This window comes from Triturus cristatus, chromosome 3_1, assembly GCF_964204655.1.
Source record: "Triturus cristatus chromosome 3_1, aTriCri1.1, whole genome shotgun sequence".
NCBI lineage: Eukaryota > Metazoa > Chordata > Amphibia > Caudata > Salamandridae > Triturus > Triturus cristatus.
Window position 1 is genome coordinate 861546678 of NC_140583.1, and position 20829 is coordinate 861567506.

Here is a 20829-nt window from a genome sequence, read left to right on the forward strand (position 1 = left end):
TTTACTCTTAAGTCCCGCCACATTACAAGAGAGGATTTTAATATGGGCAGTCGGCAAATCTCGACTAGTTAAGTCGTAGTCCAAGGAACCAAAGAAGTCATTAGTCACAGGAGGACTAATTTCTATGGCCGACTCATACTCACAGTTCAATAAATGTCGGTCAATAGAGGAAGGGTAATTACAGGGTAGATAGTTTGTTCTGGTAACAGAGTTTGCACTGGAGGGCTTGGCTTGGCATTCACAGCCTGGTACTCGATAGTGGGCGGCTTGTCGTTAGGAGGCCCCCCCTGTCAATCGCAATCATCAAAGCCTGAAAGGGCATCAAATCTATTTGTGACTTCCAGCGGGGTGAATGGTAACCGATAATCTGTCCTCCTAGTTCCGTTTCTATACCTCCTAAAAGGTACAGTATCCAATCCAGATGCATTTTCAGTAGCCATAGGGTTGGGTGCATACATTGTATGCCGGTTGTTAAAAGGTATGGGTGGTACAGGCAGTTTTATCTGCGGTCGAGCTATAACCCCGGGGTACATCATAGGGGTCGCTAGAGATCTTGGGTAAAAATATGTCAGTTCACAAGGCACAATAGAAATGCTAGTTTTCCCTGGAGTACAATTTAAAATATAATTAACAGCTCTAGGATCTCTAAAGTTAATAACAATTAGGTCCCCCCCAATATCTTTAGCTCTACGTCCCAACCAGGGGAGTCGTCGGACATACAGGATCTCACCATTGACATTGAAGGGAAGGGGTCTATTTTGGCTAAGCCAGTGTATAGTTTTGGTTTTTAGCTGAGAGAACCCTTCCCTCCTACCCTTTTCTAGTATCGGACATCCCGTAAGCACTACCACATAAGGAACCGCTTCTGGGGGTAATTCAACTTGGCGCCTCTTATGATCCACTGTCCTAACTGGGCTAGTGCTTCCCCTCTCATCTTGCATGTTTCCTATAAGAGATTGTTTCCCTCCCTTTGGGGCTTCACCAGGATCATGCTGTACTGGTTGTTGAACTAATTTGGGGGATATAACCCTAAGTTGACTACTAATAATGGACTTACTAATTTTGCTTATACCATTGTGAGTAGCAGGGATAGGAGGTATCGCTGGTGCTACGATGGGGGGCACTGGATTTGCAAGGTCCTTAAGTACCCCCGCGTTATTACTAATGGCCAGTTCTAGATTCCCCAACCGTTGCTCCATCTTTTTTAACCTCTCTATTATAGGTAGTACGAATGACCTTATAAATCGTTCGATACTCTCAAGAGGGGCAGCGGGCAGTGCTTCCTTAGGCGGACAGTGTAGAGGGGTAACTGGGCCAAATGAAGGAGATGCGGCTAATACTGGAACTTTTGGGATTGAAGCTATTTCCGTGGGAACCGCTAAAGTTGGAATAATTGGTACACTGGACTTTGACGTAGGTACAGTAGTTACAGTGGCCCTTGACGTTTTGCCAAAATCAGAGTGGTTAATCTTACTTCTCTGTGGGTCACCTACCCTCTTTCTTCTTTTAGTAGGAGGTGGCCCTTGAGCTTTAGGCGTAGCTACTTTCCCAACCTTCTTTTTAACAACCTTAACCGCTGGTAGAAGGGGTTCTGAAATCATATCAGTTCCTATGATTGAATTCCTAGAGGGAGATATATTATTATTTATGTACGAACTGTTGAAAATATCAGGTCGAGGGGGGGTATCTCGTAAAAGTATGGGAACGTTATCTGTGAATGATAAATCCTGAGTTCCAATAAGGGGGCTTGCATCAGAAGGAATAGTTTGGTGCAAGAATTCCAAAGACGGTCTGTTTTTCATACATTCAATAGAGCGACGCCGCTCAGCCCTACGCTCAGCGAGTACACTCTCTCTTCCAATATCTGAAGCAACCCTAGTAAAATAATCATCTAATGTTCCCTTGTTAATACCCCCTACATTTACAAGTAAATGTTTGTCCGAAATAGCGGCCATAACAATAAACGAACAGGATAAATTCCCAGGTAGTCCTCAACAATATATTAGTGTATGGGCCCGGTCCGGTCTCCTTGTGCCTCTGAGGGCCACAGAGGGCCCGCCCTTTGCCCGGGCTTCGCCCCGGTCTACGCCCCGCTCGCGCGGGTGTGGGCGTGCCTTAAGTAATCAGGGTGAGTGGTCGGGAAGAGGGCCCCAGGTGCTGGCGATGTTCTAAGCGCAATGCGCCCTGGGCCTCACAGTCCCGACAGCAAGGTCTCTGAGACAAAGGCACACGTTCCTTTTTAAAATCCCATCAGCTCCACACGGAAGTTCTGGAGTGTCTGGATGTAAGCAGCAATAGCCCAAGCCTGCGAGCGGCTCCCGCGAAGCGGGGGCCGCGAGGCGTGAAGTACCTTTCGGGGGAGGAGTCGGGAGGAGGGCCCCAGGTGCTGGCGATGTTCTAAGCGCAATGCGCCCTGGTCCTCGCAGTCCCGACAGTAAGGTCCCTGAGACAAAGGCACACGTTCCTTTTTAAAATCCCATCAGCTCCACACGGAAGTTCTGGAGGGTCTGGATGTAAGCAGCAATAGCCCAAGCCTGCGAGCGTGAAGTACCTTTCGGGGGAGGGGTCGGAAAGAGGGCCCCAGTTGCTGGCGATGTTCTAAGCGCAATGCGCCCTGGTCCTCGCAGTCCGGACAGCAAGGGCCCTGTTATTAGTTTTAATTTGTCTCCAGGTCTTAATGTACTGACCCATTCTTGTATATTGTTGATTACAAAAGCCAAATTCTAGCCTTATTTGAGCAGGTGATGCATTAGGTGGACGCCGAAATAGATGTTTAAATGTATTTGTAATAGCATTATTTAATAGTGCAGAATCTGTTCCACACAGTATTTCACTTCCGTATGTAAGGCTTGGAAGCAATTTCGCTTTTATAACTTTTATTAATGGGGTATAAGTGGGACCTCCCAAAGAGCTATAAAGTAGACGGAAGGCCCCTTGGAGACTTTTAGCTCTTTTCCTCACCTCCTTTTTATGGAATGTGAATGTTCCTTTCTCATCAAATAGTATCCCAAGATATTTGTAACATTGTACTTTTTCTAGTTCCTGCTTTTGATGATACCATTTATAGTGACTGTCCTTCCTTTTCTTGTTATTAACTTCCATTACTTTTGTTTTTGTTTCGTTTATAGTCATTTTGTTCTCAATTGAATACATTGATGTTTTGTTTATTAATCGCTGCAGCCCTATCCTTGTTTGGCTTAGCAGACGACGTCATCAGCATATAATAAATTTGATACTTGTTTCTCCGCCAGCTTCGGTGAGTCTGCTAGTTCATTATTCATTTCAAGGGTGAAATCTGATAAAAATCGATTAAGTAAATATGGGGCTAAAACACACCCTTGCTTTAGGCCTTGAGTTGTTTCAATTTTCCTCGAGAGCCTTGATCCATTCCCTAGCCGGACTCTTGTCCAAGTGTCGGTATATAACATTTGTATTGCATTTAAAAGGCTGGAGCTAATGCCACAACGATCCAATTTCCTCCATAAAATTTGCCTATTCACACAGCCAAAGGCAGCTTTAAAATCAACAAAACATAAATATAATGGCTGTTTTTTATTTTTATATTTTTCCATTAAGATTCCCAGTGTTATCACATTTGTTGTTGTACCTTGCCCTTGTACAAAACCCGATTGGTTTGTTGGAATTAAATGATTTTCATTAGCCCAGTCAGTTAATTCCTTAAGTAGGACCGATGCAAATAATTTTGCTTCAATATCTTGGAGCGTGATTAGTCTATAATTGGATGGGAGGGACCAGTCCCCACTTTTGTATATAGGAGAAATAATAGATCCCTTCCATGAATCCGGAACTATTCTTGATTGGAGGGCATGGTTAAAAACTGGTGTTAAATAGCTTGACCAGTATGAAGCTTCCTTCTTATATAATGCTGCGGGAATCCCATTAGGGCCAGGGGCACCATTGGATCTCTGATTCTTTATTGATTTACATACTTGGTTTTCTGTTATATCTATTGAGTTGTTATTCTTTTCTTCTTCTATTCCGTTTATAGTCCTATCAGTAAGATTCTTAACCAAATTAGGGGTTGGATTCAAATGCATATCTATAAACGATACCCATTCAGATTCAGTCACTGTTGATGAAGTAGATTTGTTACTAGATCTACTTAGTTTGTTTACTAAAATCCAGAAGTCTCTTGAATTACTCCTTTTACAAGAGTATAGAGCTTTCGCCCACAAAAATTGCTTTTCTTGCATTTTGTCCTTCCAGACCCTTTTCCTAACTTCTTTATTTATCCTTTTAAGTTTCACTCTATAAACTAAATTAACTTTTACCAGTCTCAAGATTCTGTTACGTTCTATTTTTAGTTGATGGCTTTCAAACGAAATTTTCACCATTGAGCATGCTGATTTATTTCTCCATTGACCTTTGTTAGCATATTTTTTAGATTGACTGGTAATTAATTCCTTAGTGAAGAGAGACCATTTTCCAACAGCGTTCGAGTAATCTCCTTCAAAGTAAGAATCAGCAATTGCCTGTGCAGTGTTTGAAATAGAATCACTGGTACTATCTGACCAATAAAGTTTCTTATAATTAACTGTCGCTATTTCTCCCGGAAGTGTCTTATAATTTTCGAATCTTAGGCCATTTAGGTTTAACTCAATTAATTGTTGGTCGTGGTCACTTATATCTGTTCTCTCTATCTGATAGGAGAAAATTTTATGGAATAGATTCAACGATGCTATGGTATAATCTATTCTGGACCTATGATCCCCAGCTTGGGAAGTCCATGCAGGTGGTGAATCTTGAGGAAATCGACCATTCAGCACTCTTAGGCCTATAGTTTCTAATTCTTTTACCAGACTCTTGGCTATTTTTTCATTCTTTTGTTCCTTTGTTAAGGATAAACTTGGAATTGACCATAAGTAATTTTGCCGTTGTATATCAACATCTCTAATGTAAGACCATAGCATGTTCATGTTATAATCTCCGGTAATAATGAACTCTGATTGGAAATCGTTATCCAGTAACTGTAATATCATAATTATCAGATTGCTCGCCATTGATCTTCGTGTCTTAATATCAGGATGAATGTATATGTTAATTATTACAAGAGTTTTAGTTAGATTTTGTTCCTTATATCGTATTTTAACAATTAAATAATCCTTTTGACTTTGAACGTTCATTTCACTTTCTATTTTTAGACCGGTTGATATAAAAGTGGCCAAACCCCCACATGGTCTGCCATAGTTACTTTTCTCCTAGCTAATGAATAATAGCCTTTATACCCTTCTAAAAGGCAGGAGGGAGAACTTATGTTCACGTTGTCACTGCAGACTGGGCTCAAGTAACCCACACAAAGTGTGTGTAATCTAGAGGAAGAGTCTTTGGTCTATGATCCAGAAAGAACAGCATTAGTGGTTGCACCACTTGTCAAAAGTCCACTTAGACCTGCAGCATTAGCGCCCGATAAAGTGCAGAGAGAAAGCACATGGAGAAGAAAGGGATGAAGGATCTGCAAGTTGAAAGACAAGTACTGAAATAACGCAAAGTGGCATTAGGGTCTCAGATGGAAATGTAGCAGAAATTGAACAAGGAGACAAACAAGATTCTGGAGAAGGTACAAGCTCTGGAATAAAACGAATCCATTGTCAAGTATAGTGGCCAAGAAATCAAGAAAAAGAAAGACTGAAAAGAAGTTTGTCAATAGCACGAATTCTGAAGACAGTGCCAGAAGAGAGTGAGACACAAGATGAAAACTCTCTAGATCCAAACCAGCACGTTCTAAGGTCTTAGAAGAACTTGAGTACCTTGCCAAAGATATTGTTCACAGCATCTCCATGTTTTTGTCTACCTACAGGATATCTATGTGCTGTTCATTTAGGTTCCTTCACAAGCCCAGGAATAAAACATTTTTGCAGGTTATTAAATCATTCTCACCATATATAGAGTAAGAGCATTATTCCATCTTAAAGGTGAACGATCTTGTCTATTTAATTTCTCCTATCTCTGTATTCAGAACACTTGTGCTTTCTGTAGTTCTACAACCTTATTGTTATTTTTTTCTATTCTTTTCTGTACACACTGTTTTGCTTTGCAGCTTCTGGGCACATTTTGGTGTTTCTTTAATGCGGTATACAGATTGGCAGTGACAAATCGTAAACTATTCTAGTTTTCATCTTTAAGTAATCGTTTGATGTTATCTAACTAGGCATGTGTGATTGCAGGTTTTTATACAATGGTAACTAGTGGCTTTCCTGAAGAAGGTGCTTTTGTGCCGAAATGCGCGTAGATGAATTTGGAAGACACATTTCAAGTAGCCACAACAAGAATGTACTTTTGCCAACAAGATTGCACCAACATTGGCAAACGTACAGTTTAGGCATTATTTGTATTGTATATATTGTTTTTTTATCACATTTGAAAGTTCTTAGTGTGTATGTGTTGGTTTGATTGTTGATGAGAATGGAGGATGAATGAAGTCATTGATGAAATTTCTAATGATATCAAGTTTATAGTATGAAATTGCTTTTTACGCTTAATAACATTGATTAATTAATATAAAAAGCAAAAAAAGAATATTATTGTTGAATGTATTTTCTTTCTTCTCTTTCACATACACTTTGTGCCTTGTTTATCTGGTCTCATTACATATATTTTTCCTTTTCATCATCATAAAGCTTTATTTCGACATATGTCATAAAAGCACAAAAAGATACAACAAACATGACAAGACTATATAAATAATACAATTCACACTAGCACAATTTAAAAAGTTATTAAATTCTATAAAGCTCCATTATGAATGTAAAAAAAAAAAAATCCTTTTATTGTTAGATTATACACACTGTTAGAAAATATTTAAGAGTAGTCCTAGGTCTTTCTATATTGAAATATTTTCCCTATCCTAGGTTCTCATACTATGCTGCAGGGGGTCCCTTTTCTTTGCAGACACCCTTAGCACATGCTTTTCAAACGGGCTCAAATCCTGGACAGTGTCAGGTTTGGCACACCATGAATGGACTTCATATTTAGTGAGTTCATGTGCTTAACTTGTGCAATAATAAGTGTCGGGCCCAGACTTTTGCTCACAAGCTGCCACTGGCAGTACGTTTGAAACAACGGCAAAAGCACGTCATGGTGAATGAAATATGTGGTACTTCCTGGTGCACTGGGAGCTGACCTTAGCCCTAAATATTCACCACCTCTTTTTGGGACGTGGTGTGTCCTGAAACCTTGGGACAGGATGAGTGGAGCATTCTTCCGACAATAATCCTTTTTTTGATTTTATTTTTTAATGGGGTCCAACTATTGATTTCACATTGATATTTTACAAAAAGCGTGCAATTGACTTTATATGCAATTCTAACGAGAACCTTCAATACATCAGAAACTTGACAATTATGATGAAGTACCACCCACCCTCCACTCCAGGTCAGACCCCTCTGCCCCCCAGAAGCGCTTCTCTGTACCGTGACCAGTTCAGTCACTTCTGGGTGAGGCTGTCACGGCTGGGGCATTAGTTTCATACCTTCTGTTCTCTTAGCCCATAGTCCAGAGGTTCGTTATTGAAAAAGAGGGCGTGTGGCGGGCTCCGGACAAAGAAGGAGTGACTGCCTCCATCTTTGCACGGAGAGTGGACAGCCTGGGTGCTGACGGCTCGCTTTGTAATTGTAGGCCGCACTACTGCAAAAGACGAGCAAATGTTTTTCCACATCAGCGACTTGTTTTCCAGCTCACTGTTGTTACAACAAGCTTATTCGGAGACAGGGGCTTGGGCCTAAGACGTGGAGGTTCAGACTGTTAGTGTTAGCACAATCTTTGTGGTTTTTAATTACTATTTTCAAGGCTTGGCGGTTTCGGGAGTTTGGCGCCGAGCAAAGCTTCGACCGTCTACCTGAGCGGGGATGAACTTACGCTTCTCAGTCACTGGGCGGCGCTAGCCGGCAGTCAAAATTGTCAGTGCTCGTTCCCCTCCCCACAAAAACCCTTCAGATCCTGTAACTAAACACAACAATTCACCGCTAGTTTTATTCACAATGTAACATGGCTGTTTTGTTGAACGCGTGTAAGGCAACTGTATCAAATGGTAGTTTATTATGTTCCTTACTTTGTTACACGTGTTAAAGTAAAACCACGCGCAAAAATAAGGACACACCTCGGCCATAACATTTCTAGACACATAACATTAAACTTGAAGAAAACTGGAAGATATTTGCCCATGTGTAATAAAATGCGACAAGAGGTCCAATTCACAGGCTGTCCACTGAGGTGCAATAATGTGTTGTTTTTAAATATTAGCTACTGAATATTGAAAGAGGTGTTCTCGCTCCAGACTGAGTTGCGTTCCTTACTGTGCATATGGCAATAAGCCAAGACATGGAACTATTGAAGTGGCATATACGCGTGGGCACATATGGAAACGTTTCTTCGCAATGTTTACAGAACGCTAACTTAAACCCGCCTGGGTCTGGGATTACATGTGCAGAGAGCTCTCGTCAGGCGTTTGCTTGTGAGTAGAACGGGCTGTTTGGCATAAATTCGTCAGTTTGGTTTGCAGACGGTAGGCAATTTTAAGTTGCACTATCCCAACCAAAGATTTCGTGTCAAAATCTTTGAAAAAAAATACAGTTCCGTGTTTACTGCCCTGACATGATCTTAATACCATGCGCACGAAGACGCCCCCCCCCCCCAGACGTCAGATCCGGATCAACGGTACCTGTAGTGGTCTCTTTAAAGCACCCTAGCGGCTTTGTCCGTGAGGAACTTTAAACTCGGAAAAATTACTTTGCAATTGATCAGAAAACCGTGCGAGGTTGAAGGGGAGCCTAGGGCCTTTAAAAAGCAGGACTGGGGCACACATTTTAACTTCGTAGGCCCCGCCTTGGAGGTTCTTGAAGTTTTGAGCACCAGACTGGCCATTCTCGCGTACAAAATGTCCCAAGTACACAATGCATACGGCCAGCAGCGGTGGTGCTGTGACTGCAAGGAGTACAGGCTGCTCTCCCCTGCAGTCTGGCTGCAGCCCGGGCCCGCCCTATCCTTCTGTGTCTGGGACATTGTTTTCCAGACGCCCAGGGGCTGCGCCCTATGGGCATCTCGGCGTCCCAGGGTACCGAGAGCATCCGCAGAAGCCGCGCCGATTGGCCGTTGCTAGGTGACGTAGCACGCCCTCACGTGACAAGTGTTAAATGCCTGGCTGCCTGGTGCAGAGGCTGCATAGAAGGCTACAGTGTGCAGAGTGAGCGCCGCCTGTCCTCCTCCAGCTCCGCACCGGACCCTGCCCGCCTCCCATCACTCCGCGGGGCTTCCAGGAACGCATCACCGCTTCCTGTCTTCGGTTCCCTCTGACAGAGACCCGCTGGCAGGACTAATGTCTGCAGTCCTCTTGTGATCGGACTGCCTGGACCGCTTTGCCTCTTCCAGACCTCTACTTCCCCTGGGCAGACCATGCCCGCTGCAGCCCGCCTGTGATCACTCCTCGGGACTCAGTGCGCTCCCCGCCGCCTCTCTGCACTCCCAGCGATGACCGGCGTCTTTGACAGCTTAGTTTCGGACATGCACTCCACCCAGATGACCTCCAGCAACTACCACAGCCTTCACAAGCCGCAGGAGTCGCCCACGCTACCGGTGTCTACCGCCACGGACAGCAGCTATTACACCAACCAGCAGCACTGTGGGGGCGGCGGCTCCCCCTTTGGGCAGCTGGGCTCCTACCAGTACCACCCCGGCGGCCTGGGCTCCGTTCCCTACCCGGCCAAGCCCTACGAGATGGGCTACAGCGGAACTTACAGCTCCTACGGGCCCTACGGGACGAGCCCACCCCCAGCCAACAACGAACCAGGTGAGTGCGCCAGGAAGTGCCCGAAGACCTCTGAACTCAAGCCTGCGTCTGGCCCACTCTCGCAGGGCCACGGGATACCCTGCATTTCTAGTTAAAGAAAGTGTTCCTAACCTCTGCACGTCGGGGTCTGGCCCACACGCTAGATTACGTGTCTGCACTGAACCGCGGCCCCCTTGCCCCAGATCCCAAATGTACTCCCACGCCCCCAACCCCCAGAGTACTCTGCGTGTCTGAGGTTGACCCACATTTCCAGACCCCACGCTGATTCAGTATCTCTGTCCGACCCACCCTCCCGGGCCTTCGTTTTACTCTCCATCTGTCCGACTGAGCCACCCAGACGGCAGTTCCGTCTGCTTATTAATTTGGCCTACATTCCCGGATCCTCTGTAATCGACCCGTCTCCCCCAGGGCCTCCGACATGGTCTGCTGCTGGGCCATTGAGCCGTCATGCTATAAAGTATTACCTGCGTGCATGGGTTAACAGCAATCTATCATGCATGCCCGAGTGACTGCATTCCAAGCCTGCACTGAATACCTGTCATACCCCTACTCCAGGGTATTCCACATGCCCTTTGTTACTCTGTTACTCCAGCCTTGCCTCTGTTACTCCACCGCCTATTCTGCATACCTTTATTAGTTACTCTGTCGCCTAGTATATTTTGCATACCTGTGCTACGCCATCCATGCATGTGTTATTACCCATCCCCAGTCAAGCAGGCATCACTGTGTCATCCCTCCATGCCTGTTATCCCGACTCGAGTCTATCCCGCATGCCTGGGGGCCCCAGCCATGTCTGTGTTTCACAGGCACAGTTCTGGTTCATGCGAGTCTTGCGCCAACTCCCTGGCCCGGAGTCTTTTCGGCCTGCCTGCAAGTGACTCCAGTATTTTGTGTTAATGTCTGTGCGTGGCAGCCGTCCCAGACAGATTATTCTGTTAGTAGCCCCTCGACCCCAATTTCTTGTTTTGTGTGTCTGTTTGTGGTTCATCATATCTCCGGTATTGATTCTGTGTGTCTTTGAAGTGTCCAGCTGTCTCCGTAGCCCTACCATGTCCTGTGAAGTGTTCACCACCACCCCGACCTCCCCCCTGTCAGTGAAGTCTCCACCAGTCTCTGGACACCCGCTGTGCGCATAGGAAGTGTCCATTCCTCCACTCATGTGTCCACCCAGGGCTTTACTATGTATCTGTGAAATAGCCACCCCTCCTCGTACCTCTTGTGTGTGTGCCCATCCTGAGTCCCGCTGTGTCTGTGAAGTGCCCGCCCCCTTACCTCTTTTGTGTGTGTGTGTCCACCCTTTGCCCCGCTGTGTGTCTTAAATGCCCACCCATCATCCCCTGAGCGGAGCCCGGGACTACAGCAGATTACATTTCCAGATTCCAGGGCGCTGGCGCGCGCCATTCTTCTCGACCGGACCCGCCTCACTCGTTCACTCGAATCCCTTCTTATTTGCTCTCGTGTCCTCTGGCAGTCTATTAAGTAGCAAGATAGTAATTCTAAATTGTATCAAATTGAATGTACATTAGAGTGTAGGGAATGTACTGATTAGTTTGATGGGCTGCAGATGCTTTTATTTAATACAAGTGTTGGTTGGCTTCACACGGACACAAATCTAAACTGTAAATGTTCGGTGAAAGCGGAGACCGCGGTACATTCCATGTTTAACAATAGGGAAAACAAGAGTAGATTTCAGGACAAAAAAAGCTGTAAGCTTGTTATGTAATGAGTTTCATTGGACTTTTGTTTGGGAGATTTCGATGGCAGTCGTGGGCGAGGTGAGCGCGTGGCGCCTGCCGGTCTCGGAGTGGTCGGGAGTCCTGAAGATTCATTTCATTTTCGCTAGCCTTTCCCCTGTGCCCGATGTCACACGGTTGCACCCTGGGGCCCCCTACCCGGAAATAATGCTCCTTCACTTTTATCCCTGCAGAGAAGGAAGACGGCGAGCCCGAGGTGCGCATCGTGAACGGGAAGCCGAAGAAAGTGCGCAAGCCCCGGACCATCTACTCCAGCTTCCAGCTGGCGGCCCTGCAGCGGCGCTTCCAGAAGACCCAGTACCTGGCGCTGCCCGAGCGGGCCGAGCTGGCCGCCTCCCTGGGCCTCACACAGACACAGGTGAGTGAGTGCCTCCATGAGGGAAGCCGCCTCGCTTCATGCCCCGGGCTCGAGTAATGGAACACCCTTCACTAAATGCCTCCAGCCCCAGTAAGGGAATCCCCTCACTACCTGCCACAGCCACCTCACTCCATGCCCAGCCATAAGTAAGGGAACCTGCCTCGCTCCATGGCCTAGTAAGGGAACCTGCCTCGCTCCTTGGCCTGGTAAGGGAATCCACCTCGCTCCATGTAACAGACCCTTGTAAGAAAACCCACTTCATCCCATGGCCCAGGTAGGAAATCCCAATTCACTCCATGGCCTAGGCCCAGGTAAAGGATTCCGCCTCACTCCATACCCCAAGGGCCTGGTAAGGGAACCTGTCTGCCTCACTCCATGCCCCATGTAAGGGAACCCACTTCACTTCATGGCACAGCCAAGTCACGACCCTCCTCCTCTTCAACTCTAGGTGAGACCTCTCCTCCTGCTCGTTTAGTCATCTCACCGAGTCTCACAGGTTCCAAGGTAAGGCAACCTTCATTGCACCCCACATCCGGCCAGACTACCACCCCAGGCCTCATCCCGAGCTAGCTTTCTTCCTGTCCCAGCCAGCTCCCTGGGCCTCCCCTCCGTTTGCATATGTGAACCTACCTCGGTCCCTGCCTTCCAGGCCTCACTCACCCTGGGCCCCTTAAAAAACAACTTCCCTTTCTGCAATGGTCCTGGCGCCATATTCAGATGTAAAAGCAAGGGAGGGCCGACCAGCTTCTGGCCGGGAAACTGTTTTACATTTCCAACAGATTTAAGCAGGGCTCTCCGCAGGTGATGAGTGCATTGAGCGTGTTCAAACCGCACGAAAACCACCCAGTCACTGGGAAATGAATCTGCCTGTGTGTGTCCGAGTCCTGCGTGTGCTGTACATGATTAGTCACCTTTGGGAGACTTGTTTTGGCTCTTGTTTTTATACACACATATTTTTTTCTAATAGCTTAGTAAACCCTAAAGGTTCAAATACAGTCGCCGATTGCGTTTAAAATGAAGAAGGCATTTTAGCAAATAAAACAAGTCTGCAATATTGTATTAATAAATTTAGTTTACAATTTATTTTATTATTATTAGAATCAAATCATTCTTGTTAAGTGATTTATTAGGATAGCGTTAAGGCAAATCGATGTTCAAGGTTTACTCACAGCATTTAACATAATCTAATATTGGATTATTTAATATGTAACATCTTTTGCCTCGGGCGCGTTTTGTGGTTTTATGTAATTAAAAAAGAATAAAAACACGTAATGGCTATCTTTTCTGCTGGAGAGCTCCAGCGTCTTACACAGGTATACTGTCTGACCCGTGCAGTTCCAATTTGTGCTTGTGGGTCAGGGCCGCGACTCATTATTCCCGCCTCACGCGCGAGCCTACTTCATGTCCGCTTCCGGTTGCTGAATCTGCGCCCGGCATGTCCACACTGGCGCGTGGTTGTAACAGTTCTCTCTTTGTGTCTCTCCTAAAGGTGAAGATCTGGTTCCAGAACCGCAGGTCCAAGTTCAAGAAGATGTGGAAGAGCGGGGAGCTCCCCCCGGACCAGCACCCCGGCGCCGGCCCCGAATCCCCCCAGTGCGACTCGCCGCCCCTGACGGCCGTGAGCTGGGACTTTGGGCAGCAGCAGCAGCAGCACCGGCTGCAGGGCTCGGGAGCCAACTCCGGCCTCCAGCCGCCCAGCACCTGCCCCAGCCCGGGCCCCCCTTCCTTCCTGGGAAACTATTCGTGGTACCAGCCGCCCAACCCCAGCTCGCACCTCCAGACCAACCCGTTGCTGCAGCCGCATCACCTGCACCACCACAGCGCGGGGACTATATACTGAGCCAGGGGCCCGGGGCCCCTGAAGGGACTGTGCGCAGCCGCTGACAGCAGCATCAGGAGGACCCCTCTCAGAGGACACTCAGAAGCACACTGGTGATCTGATGAAGTACCCCTTTCCCCCCCCCAACTCGAAAACACCAAGAACTCCCACGGCCGCCACCGGTGACTTTTTTCTGTTCCTTGTTCATTTACCCTTTGGTGCAAACTGCCTGGCGGAGAAGGAAAAACACCAGCGTTTTTTGATTTTCGTGTAACTGTTTGTTTTTGGTGATTTAGTAAATTATGTACTGGGAGAAATGTAATTTATTGCTCTACTCTATTTAACCGTGTGTAGCACAGCAGTCATGATCATCAAATCACCAGTGTAGGTTTATTTTATAAATGATTAGGTGCCTTTACGGATGACCTCATTTTTCATGTTGAAAGATAAATGATTTTTATATGTAGATTAAAAACAAATGAGAAGCGTGTTTAAATTATCTTTTTTGTAAAAAAAAAAAAATGACGCTACAAAATTGCGCAGGTGCTAGGAAGCACGCATGTAAATAAAACTGTTGGTGCAGATTTTCAATTCCGGTTAATTTATATAAAATATCACACTCTTCGATTGATATTCCTGACCGGGTACCTAGATCGATCGGTTTCTGACCAGTAGACTGTGTGTATTTTTAAGTGCCCGTTTCTACTGTCAGATCCTTTGTAATTTCCTGCCGGTTGCGGTTTTAAAGTTGAAAAAATACATATTTTGTTTATTTATTGTAACACGGCGATTGACTCATAACGTTGTTTTTTACGACACGAAGAGATTATTTAAATAAAATATTGTTTTCACTGTAAATCAGACCATTTTTTGATGATTGCATTTTAAATGTAGACAGCACTATTTTCAATGAACGTTTGAGTCTCTCAAATTTCATTGAACGAATTGGTCTTTCAAAAAATATTTTTAGGTTTACTTTTTGCATTGCACACGTTACATTATTAAATCATTAATATCTTCCCAAATGTTATTTCTTAATCAAACACTATCAGTGACTAACAGTGACTAATGGGCTGACCGAAATAGCCCTATAATTTAAATAATTGCCAAGCCTACCCGAAAAAGAATTTACATTTACCACCCAAATACCCCTGAATTCGCGGATGGCTTGCATGCAAACATTCCTTATTTTTCTACGGAAAAATATGTTTTTTTTCTTTTTGCTTTCTCGGGCTTAAACCTCTAGGAACCTCTAGGAAATACATGAGAAATGAAATCATTTCTATTTTTTTACGTTTAAATCTTCCTCTTATCTGTTCCCAAATGATGGCATGTATGCGGAAGGCACACGTTATGCGTGAAAAAAACAGAACGAGGCATCCGCGGTGAATGCATTATGTAAATCAGGTAATTCCCCCAGTGCACAGCGGCCTCCTTGAACACGGTTCTCCAAGCGTGCCTTTTGTTGTTAGCCGCCCGCCGGAGCTGCAAGAATCCCCTGCATTCCGCAGCCCTGACAGAGCGGGCATTGATCCTGTGCTCCTGCCGTGGAGGGTGTCCCGGACCCTGGGTGGAGCCAGGTGTCACTCAGCGCGAGGCTCCGGGTCCCAGACGCGGGTCCGCCCTGCAGCTGACCTGGCGCCAGAGGCCCAGTGTCTGCCTCGGGGTGACATCACCGCCTCCCGCAGACAACAGCCGTCAGCGGCTGCTCTCCGGCCCGGGAAGGCCTAGGAGCCTGCGGTGTACCTGTGGGCAGCAGCGAGTCCCCAAGCAGGCCAGCCACCGTGGGCCTAGAGGGGGCGCACCATGTGTGAATCTGCTTTATAGTGCCCTGACCCCTTCATTTGCCCTCCCCCCACCCATATTCTACAAGTGACTGGACAACAGTAGGTACATCTTTATAGAACTAGTAGTGCCTGCAACGATGTGCCCAACTGGCAGTGTAAAAGGCATATTTTGCAGAAATGTAGGCATGTTTCCATGGCTTGGCAAGAAACGTTGTCTTTGTAGAATTAAACATTCCATACAAATATAATCAACTATGAAAAGGGGAGCCTGAGAAAGAAGCTCATACTATTCACACTACCCCTCACCCCCAGTTTAATCTTCCCGTCGCCACCACACAATTGAACAAATCGTTACCGACCTTCAATTTGTAATCTCAGTACTGTCAATAATTATTACTAGATCTTTGTAGGAGCACACCTTCACAGTGATATACACCTTTATAATGGATATTTAAATGAATACAATTTCTGAAATACACTTTCCGAAAAAACATCGGCCCAGCTTTACATTTTAATTTGAATGTCTAAAGGTAATTTGATACTCACTTTTATTTCCACTTGAAAAGAGCTACAAAAGCCTTAACACAATGTTTGGTACACATTGGACAACTGTGTTCATTCCTTGATACTTATGCCAACAATATGTTTGTTTGTTCCCCACTAGATTGTTTTTAACTGCGAGGATTCAGTCCTGCAATTATTTTAAGACATGGTAAATACTGCACAACAGAAGTAGTGGTACTCAAATGAGAGCCGTCAGCTGCAAATAAATACTGCCTGAAATACTTGTGAAAAAGAAACCTTACACTTTTCTAAAAGACTTGAAATGTATCAGGTATTACTGTAGCTGAAAACATGACTACAAAAGAGTTTGTATTGCCATCATTGAACACTACATGGGAGAAATATAAACGTCAAATCCCATTCCACACTGTGCAGACTTCAAACAAACACTTGAGTACCATATATCAGCTCACAGAGTACCATAAACAACTTTCTTAACCATGTATTGTACACGCATCACCCGTTGATATCCTATATGGTGCAAAATATATCTACTTGTGCATTAAGGGAAGGCACGGTGACTACTGCATTAAAAAAACACACACTCCACATTATTGTGCATGCTAGAAAGTGTTTTCAGTAACGTTCAGAATTCTTTGGCGCATCAATTAACTTTAGCACTTGAATTGTGCTGCATTCTTGTAGAAGAACGTTCCTGTTTTCTGCTGCCTTCTGGTCTTCAACATTTTTTTAGGGTTGACATTTTCGCATTAACTAGATTCTACATCTGGTAAACTTGTTTGAAAGTTACTGGCTGTGTTCCACAAAATTACTAAACCTGCCTTGCCATTTATTGAGGGACTGGAACATTGTCCTACAAGGGTTCTTCGTTTTATTTTGAAAACGTCTCCCAAAACACTTTGAAAAGTTAACCGTTGCATAATAGCGGGATTGGGCCTGGTGCTCAGGAACGTTGGCAGTGCGTGTAGTCTGTTTTCTGTTTCGACGATCACACACCAGAATTGGGCGCGGTGACGGAGCGGAGAGTCGGCGCGGCTGGACCCGAGTCTCGCAGACTACCCGGCCTGAGGCGGGAGTGGGCTCAGCGGTGGCAGGCAATATCCGCCCGCCCGCCCGGCCGCCCACTGAAGACTGACCGGAGTCGCTGCACCCCGGAACACAGGCTCTTTCATTAAACGCCAGGCCCGGGCTGTGAGGGAAGCGCCTCAGGCTCCGAGCCGTTTCCCAGCTCTCGCGTGTGAGCAGGCACGCAGCCTCTGATCAGGCGGCGCTGGCCCATGCCGAAGGAGGCCACAGGCAGAGCAGTGGAGGGATGTGAACCTTGGCCTCAGAGGCCTCCTCTTTGCAGAGAGTCCTTATCTGACCGACGTGCTCGGGTAGTCCTGAAATAGTGGAGTGAGAACCGAAGCCACCAGGGTATAGCAGTAGAGCTGGAACAATCTTCAGAGTGAGTGAAATTAAAACACGAGCATAATAACTTTAAGTGCTACAAAACAAAGCATTTAAAAAAGAGTTTTATTTACCTAGTGTACATCTAAGTAAAAGCAAATGATGTTCATTTTCTCTCACACTACAGGTGAAGCATTCGTTAAGATAGGAAGTGTGCCTCCTACATGCTGGTCAGAAAGTTTCAGAGGTTTGTACCCTGTAGAAAAAATAGCAAATTGTTTTTATTTCTGATGGGATACATCTTGCCCACATAGCCTTACCTTCCCTCTTTTCCCCCTTTGCTACACTCAAGCTGAGAGTGGCTCTTAATGGAAGACCCATAAATTACAGAAAGATACATGTAGACATATATATATCTGCGCTATGACCAAACAAGCAGTGGTTCGTAAGAACAGCTGCCTTTGATCTGATTCTTGTGCCCCTTGCACTTTAAAATGCCTTATCGTTTTGTTGACATCCTTTCTGGTCACTTGGGATTGCTGCAGCACCTACTACTCCAAGTTACAGCACCCCTGGTGTACAGTTACACGTAAATGGGGCTTACCCTGCAGAAGCTGATATAGACGAACATGTGTGCAGGGTTTTTGAAAATATTAATGGGGTACATTCCAGATCATATAAGCAGTTCCAGCGAGGTAAACAGGATGCTCTAGTCTGTGGGCCCAAAAGACTATGGAAAATATGCAGGAATAACTGCGATGTCTTGGGCCACAAATAATCTATCATTTAGTAATTTTATGCAGCGCTGGACATCCGAGCACCCTCCCATAAAACCAGAAAGCAAGAAGTTTCAGAAGGAGTTTTAGGGTTTATCAGAATAGACAAAGTGTAATGATATCAGGTCATCACAATCCTCTGATGCCTTCTTTTTGAGGAATAGATCTATTTACCAGCCAAAGCTGAGGGGAAAACTTAGATTTATGTATTTTATATGAATTTAAGCCATACAATATACGTTTGGATGCATAAACCACGCATTTCTACCAATTTGCCACCGCAAAGCAGCAGTGAATGGCCAAGGAGAGGCAAGAGCACACATCATTTAAAAAAATATTTAGTCGCACTGGCACTAAAACGGACATTAAGAACGCAAGGTAATGCATGCATTTATAAATATTCAGGCATACCTGTCTTGCAGTAAACCGATCTTAATGATGTAAATACTGATTTATGAAGCAGTCCACTTTTATGCCATTGTCCTTTACACTCCCTTGGAGCTCATTCAGTTACTATCAGCAAAGATGTATTGTGCCAAATGGATATATTAGAAACATACTAAAGATAGTGGGCCGGGGGCAGGAATGCATTTTTCCATCCACAGAGCTCAAAGGTTAGTGATCACGTTCTCTACTTATTTATGCTCTGAATTGGTCTTGTGAATGTAAACAATATAGAACAAGCATTGGCAAAGTCAATAGATCTCGCCTATGCAGGAGCTATTGGCTTTGCCAATATGTTATAGCCAGGTTGTACACAAACATGGCTGCTGTTCAGCATAGCTAAAAGTTAGTGGCATAGACGAGAGTGTTGTAGAGTCTAATGGCGAAGAGTGGCTGGAGTACAGTGTCGTAGAGTAGAGGGACATAGACTGTCATTTATTGGAGTGCCAGAGAGTGGTGTTGCATAGAATGGCGTACCGTAGAGTGGCATAGAGTAGAATGGAATAGTGTAGCATGCATGGCGCAGAGTGCAGCCGCATAGAATTCAGAGGCGTACAATGCAGTGTCGTAAAATGCAGTGGCGTAGATTAGAGTGGTGCATAGTATAATCAATGGTGCAGAGTAGAGAGACAGAGTAGAGTGGCAGAGAATGCAGTGGTATGGATTGGCGTAGAGTGGACTGATGCAGAGTACATTGGCACAGAGTGTAGTAGTGCAGAGTAGAGTGGTGTAGAGTTCACTGGTGGAGAGTGAAATGTTGCAAAGGAGGGTGCTGTGCAGTGGTGTAAATTGCTTTGGCATAGATTGCAGTGACGTAGAGTAGAGAGGCGTAGATAGCAGTGGCATAGAGTACAGTGGTGCAGATTAGAGTGCAGTTGCGTGGAGTGTACTGGCTTAGAGTGGAGTGGGGCGGAGTAGAGTGGTGTACAGTACAGTGGCATAGAGTAGGTTGTTTCAGAGTGGAGTGGTGCAGAGTAGAGTGTAGTGGTGTACAATGGCGTAGAGTGAAATGGTGTAAAGTGGTGTAGAGTGTAGTGGTGCAGAATAGAATGCATTGGCATAGAGTGCAGTATTGCACACCGGCGTAGGGTGGAGCTGTGCAGAGTAGAGTGGAGTGGAGTGGCCTTGAATTGAGTGGTGTAGAGTGCAATGGGGTAGAGAAGAGTGCATTGGCATAGTGTACAGAGGGGCAGAGTAGAGAGGTGGAGTGAAGTGATGTGGAGAAGGGCAGAGTAGAGTATGCATGTTGTGGTGCACACTGCCATTACAGGCAACACATCTTCAATTGAAATGGCCATTACAAATGCACAGATATACAGTTCTACTAATAAAACTATACAGCGCACACATGATAATGTGTGGAAATGGTATCACCTAGTGTACTGGTTAGTTTTGATCATATTAAAGTATTTGTTTCCAACATACTGAAGAATTAGCAAAAAATGTGCTTCATTTGTGCTTTCTAATACTGATATATTTTGAAATACTTGTGCAGTTAATTTAAACATTGTTGTCTACCAGAAAAAAAAACATTTCCTACCCCCAGTATCCAGCAAGATTGTCATATAAATCCTCTCACTTTGAAGTTGTGGAAAGAAAAGTAAACTCCAAGCTCCTTTGGAAGACAGAGCCTAGTATTTGACATCTGTATTTGCATGCAGAGCAAATGCTACAAGATAAAAAGATTTACAGGCCTGTTAACAGAAAGGAGCACTTATGAAAGAATATAAGGAGCGGGTGAGTCAAAAGGCTTTGCTCCTTGGGAGGGAATAACTCATGCTGGGAAGGCTACAACAAATAAATCCAGCATATAGAAAGCCTGAAAATGTGAGTTACACACCACAAAGATAATGGTAAGATTCGGGTGGAATGCATTCCATGGGAAGCTTTTTGAATGTCATCAAGATGTCCTTAGCAAACCAGGCAGCTGCGCTATCTATTTGGCTTCAACCTAAAAAGCAATTAGGAGATGCATGTACGAGATATGTATGTTGACATCTATGCATTTGATCAGAACCACCAGTGGTAGACCATCATCAATACCACCTCCACCACCAATATAATATCATCAGTACCAATAACACATCACTACCAACACCATCATCCACAATACCACAACCATCAACACTAAAGGAACCAACTCCGCCACCAATAATATCACCGCTACCAATAACA

At 45.1% G+C, this 20829-nt stretch overlaps 1 protein-coding gene across 1 annotated transcript; it reads left to right on the forward strand.

The window, feature by feature from the left end:
- The first annotated feature begins 9189 nt into the window (after positions 1–9189).
- DLX2 (distal-less homeobox 2) lies at positions 9190–14574 on the forward strand. The gene is made up of 3 exons (XM_085645293.1): positions 9190–9802; positions 11730–11914; positions 13404–14574. Exons 1-3 carry the CDS (start codon positions 9484–9486, stop codon positions 13752–13754), a joined length of 855 nt encoding a protein of 284 aa, XP_085501419.1. The 5' UTR covers positions 9190–9483; the 3' UTR covers positions 13755–14574.
- The last annotated feature ends 6255 nt before the right edge of the window (positions 14575–20829 follow it).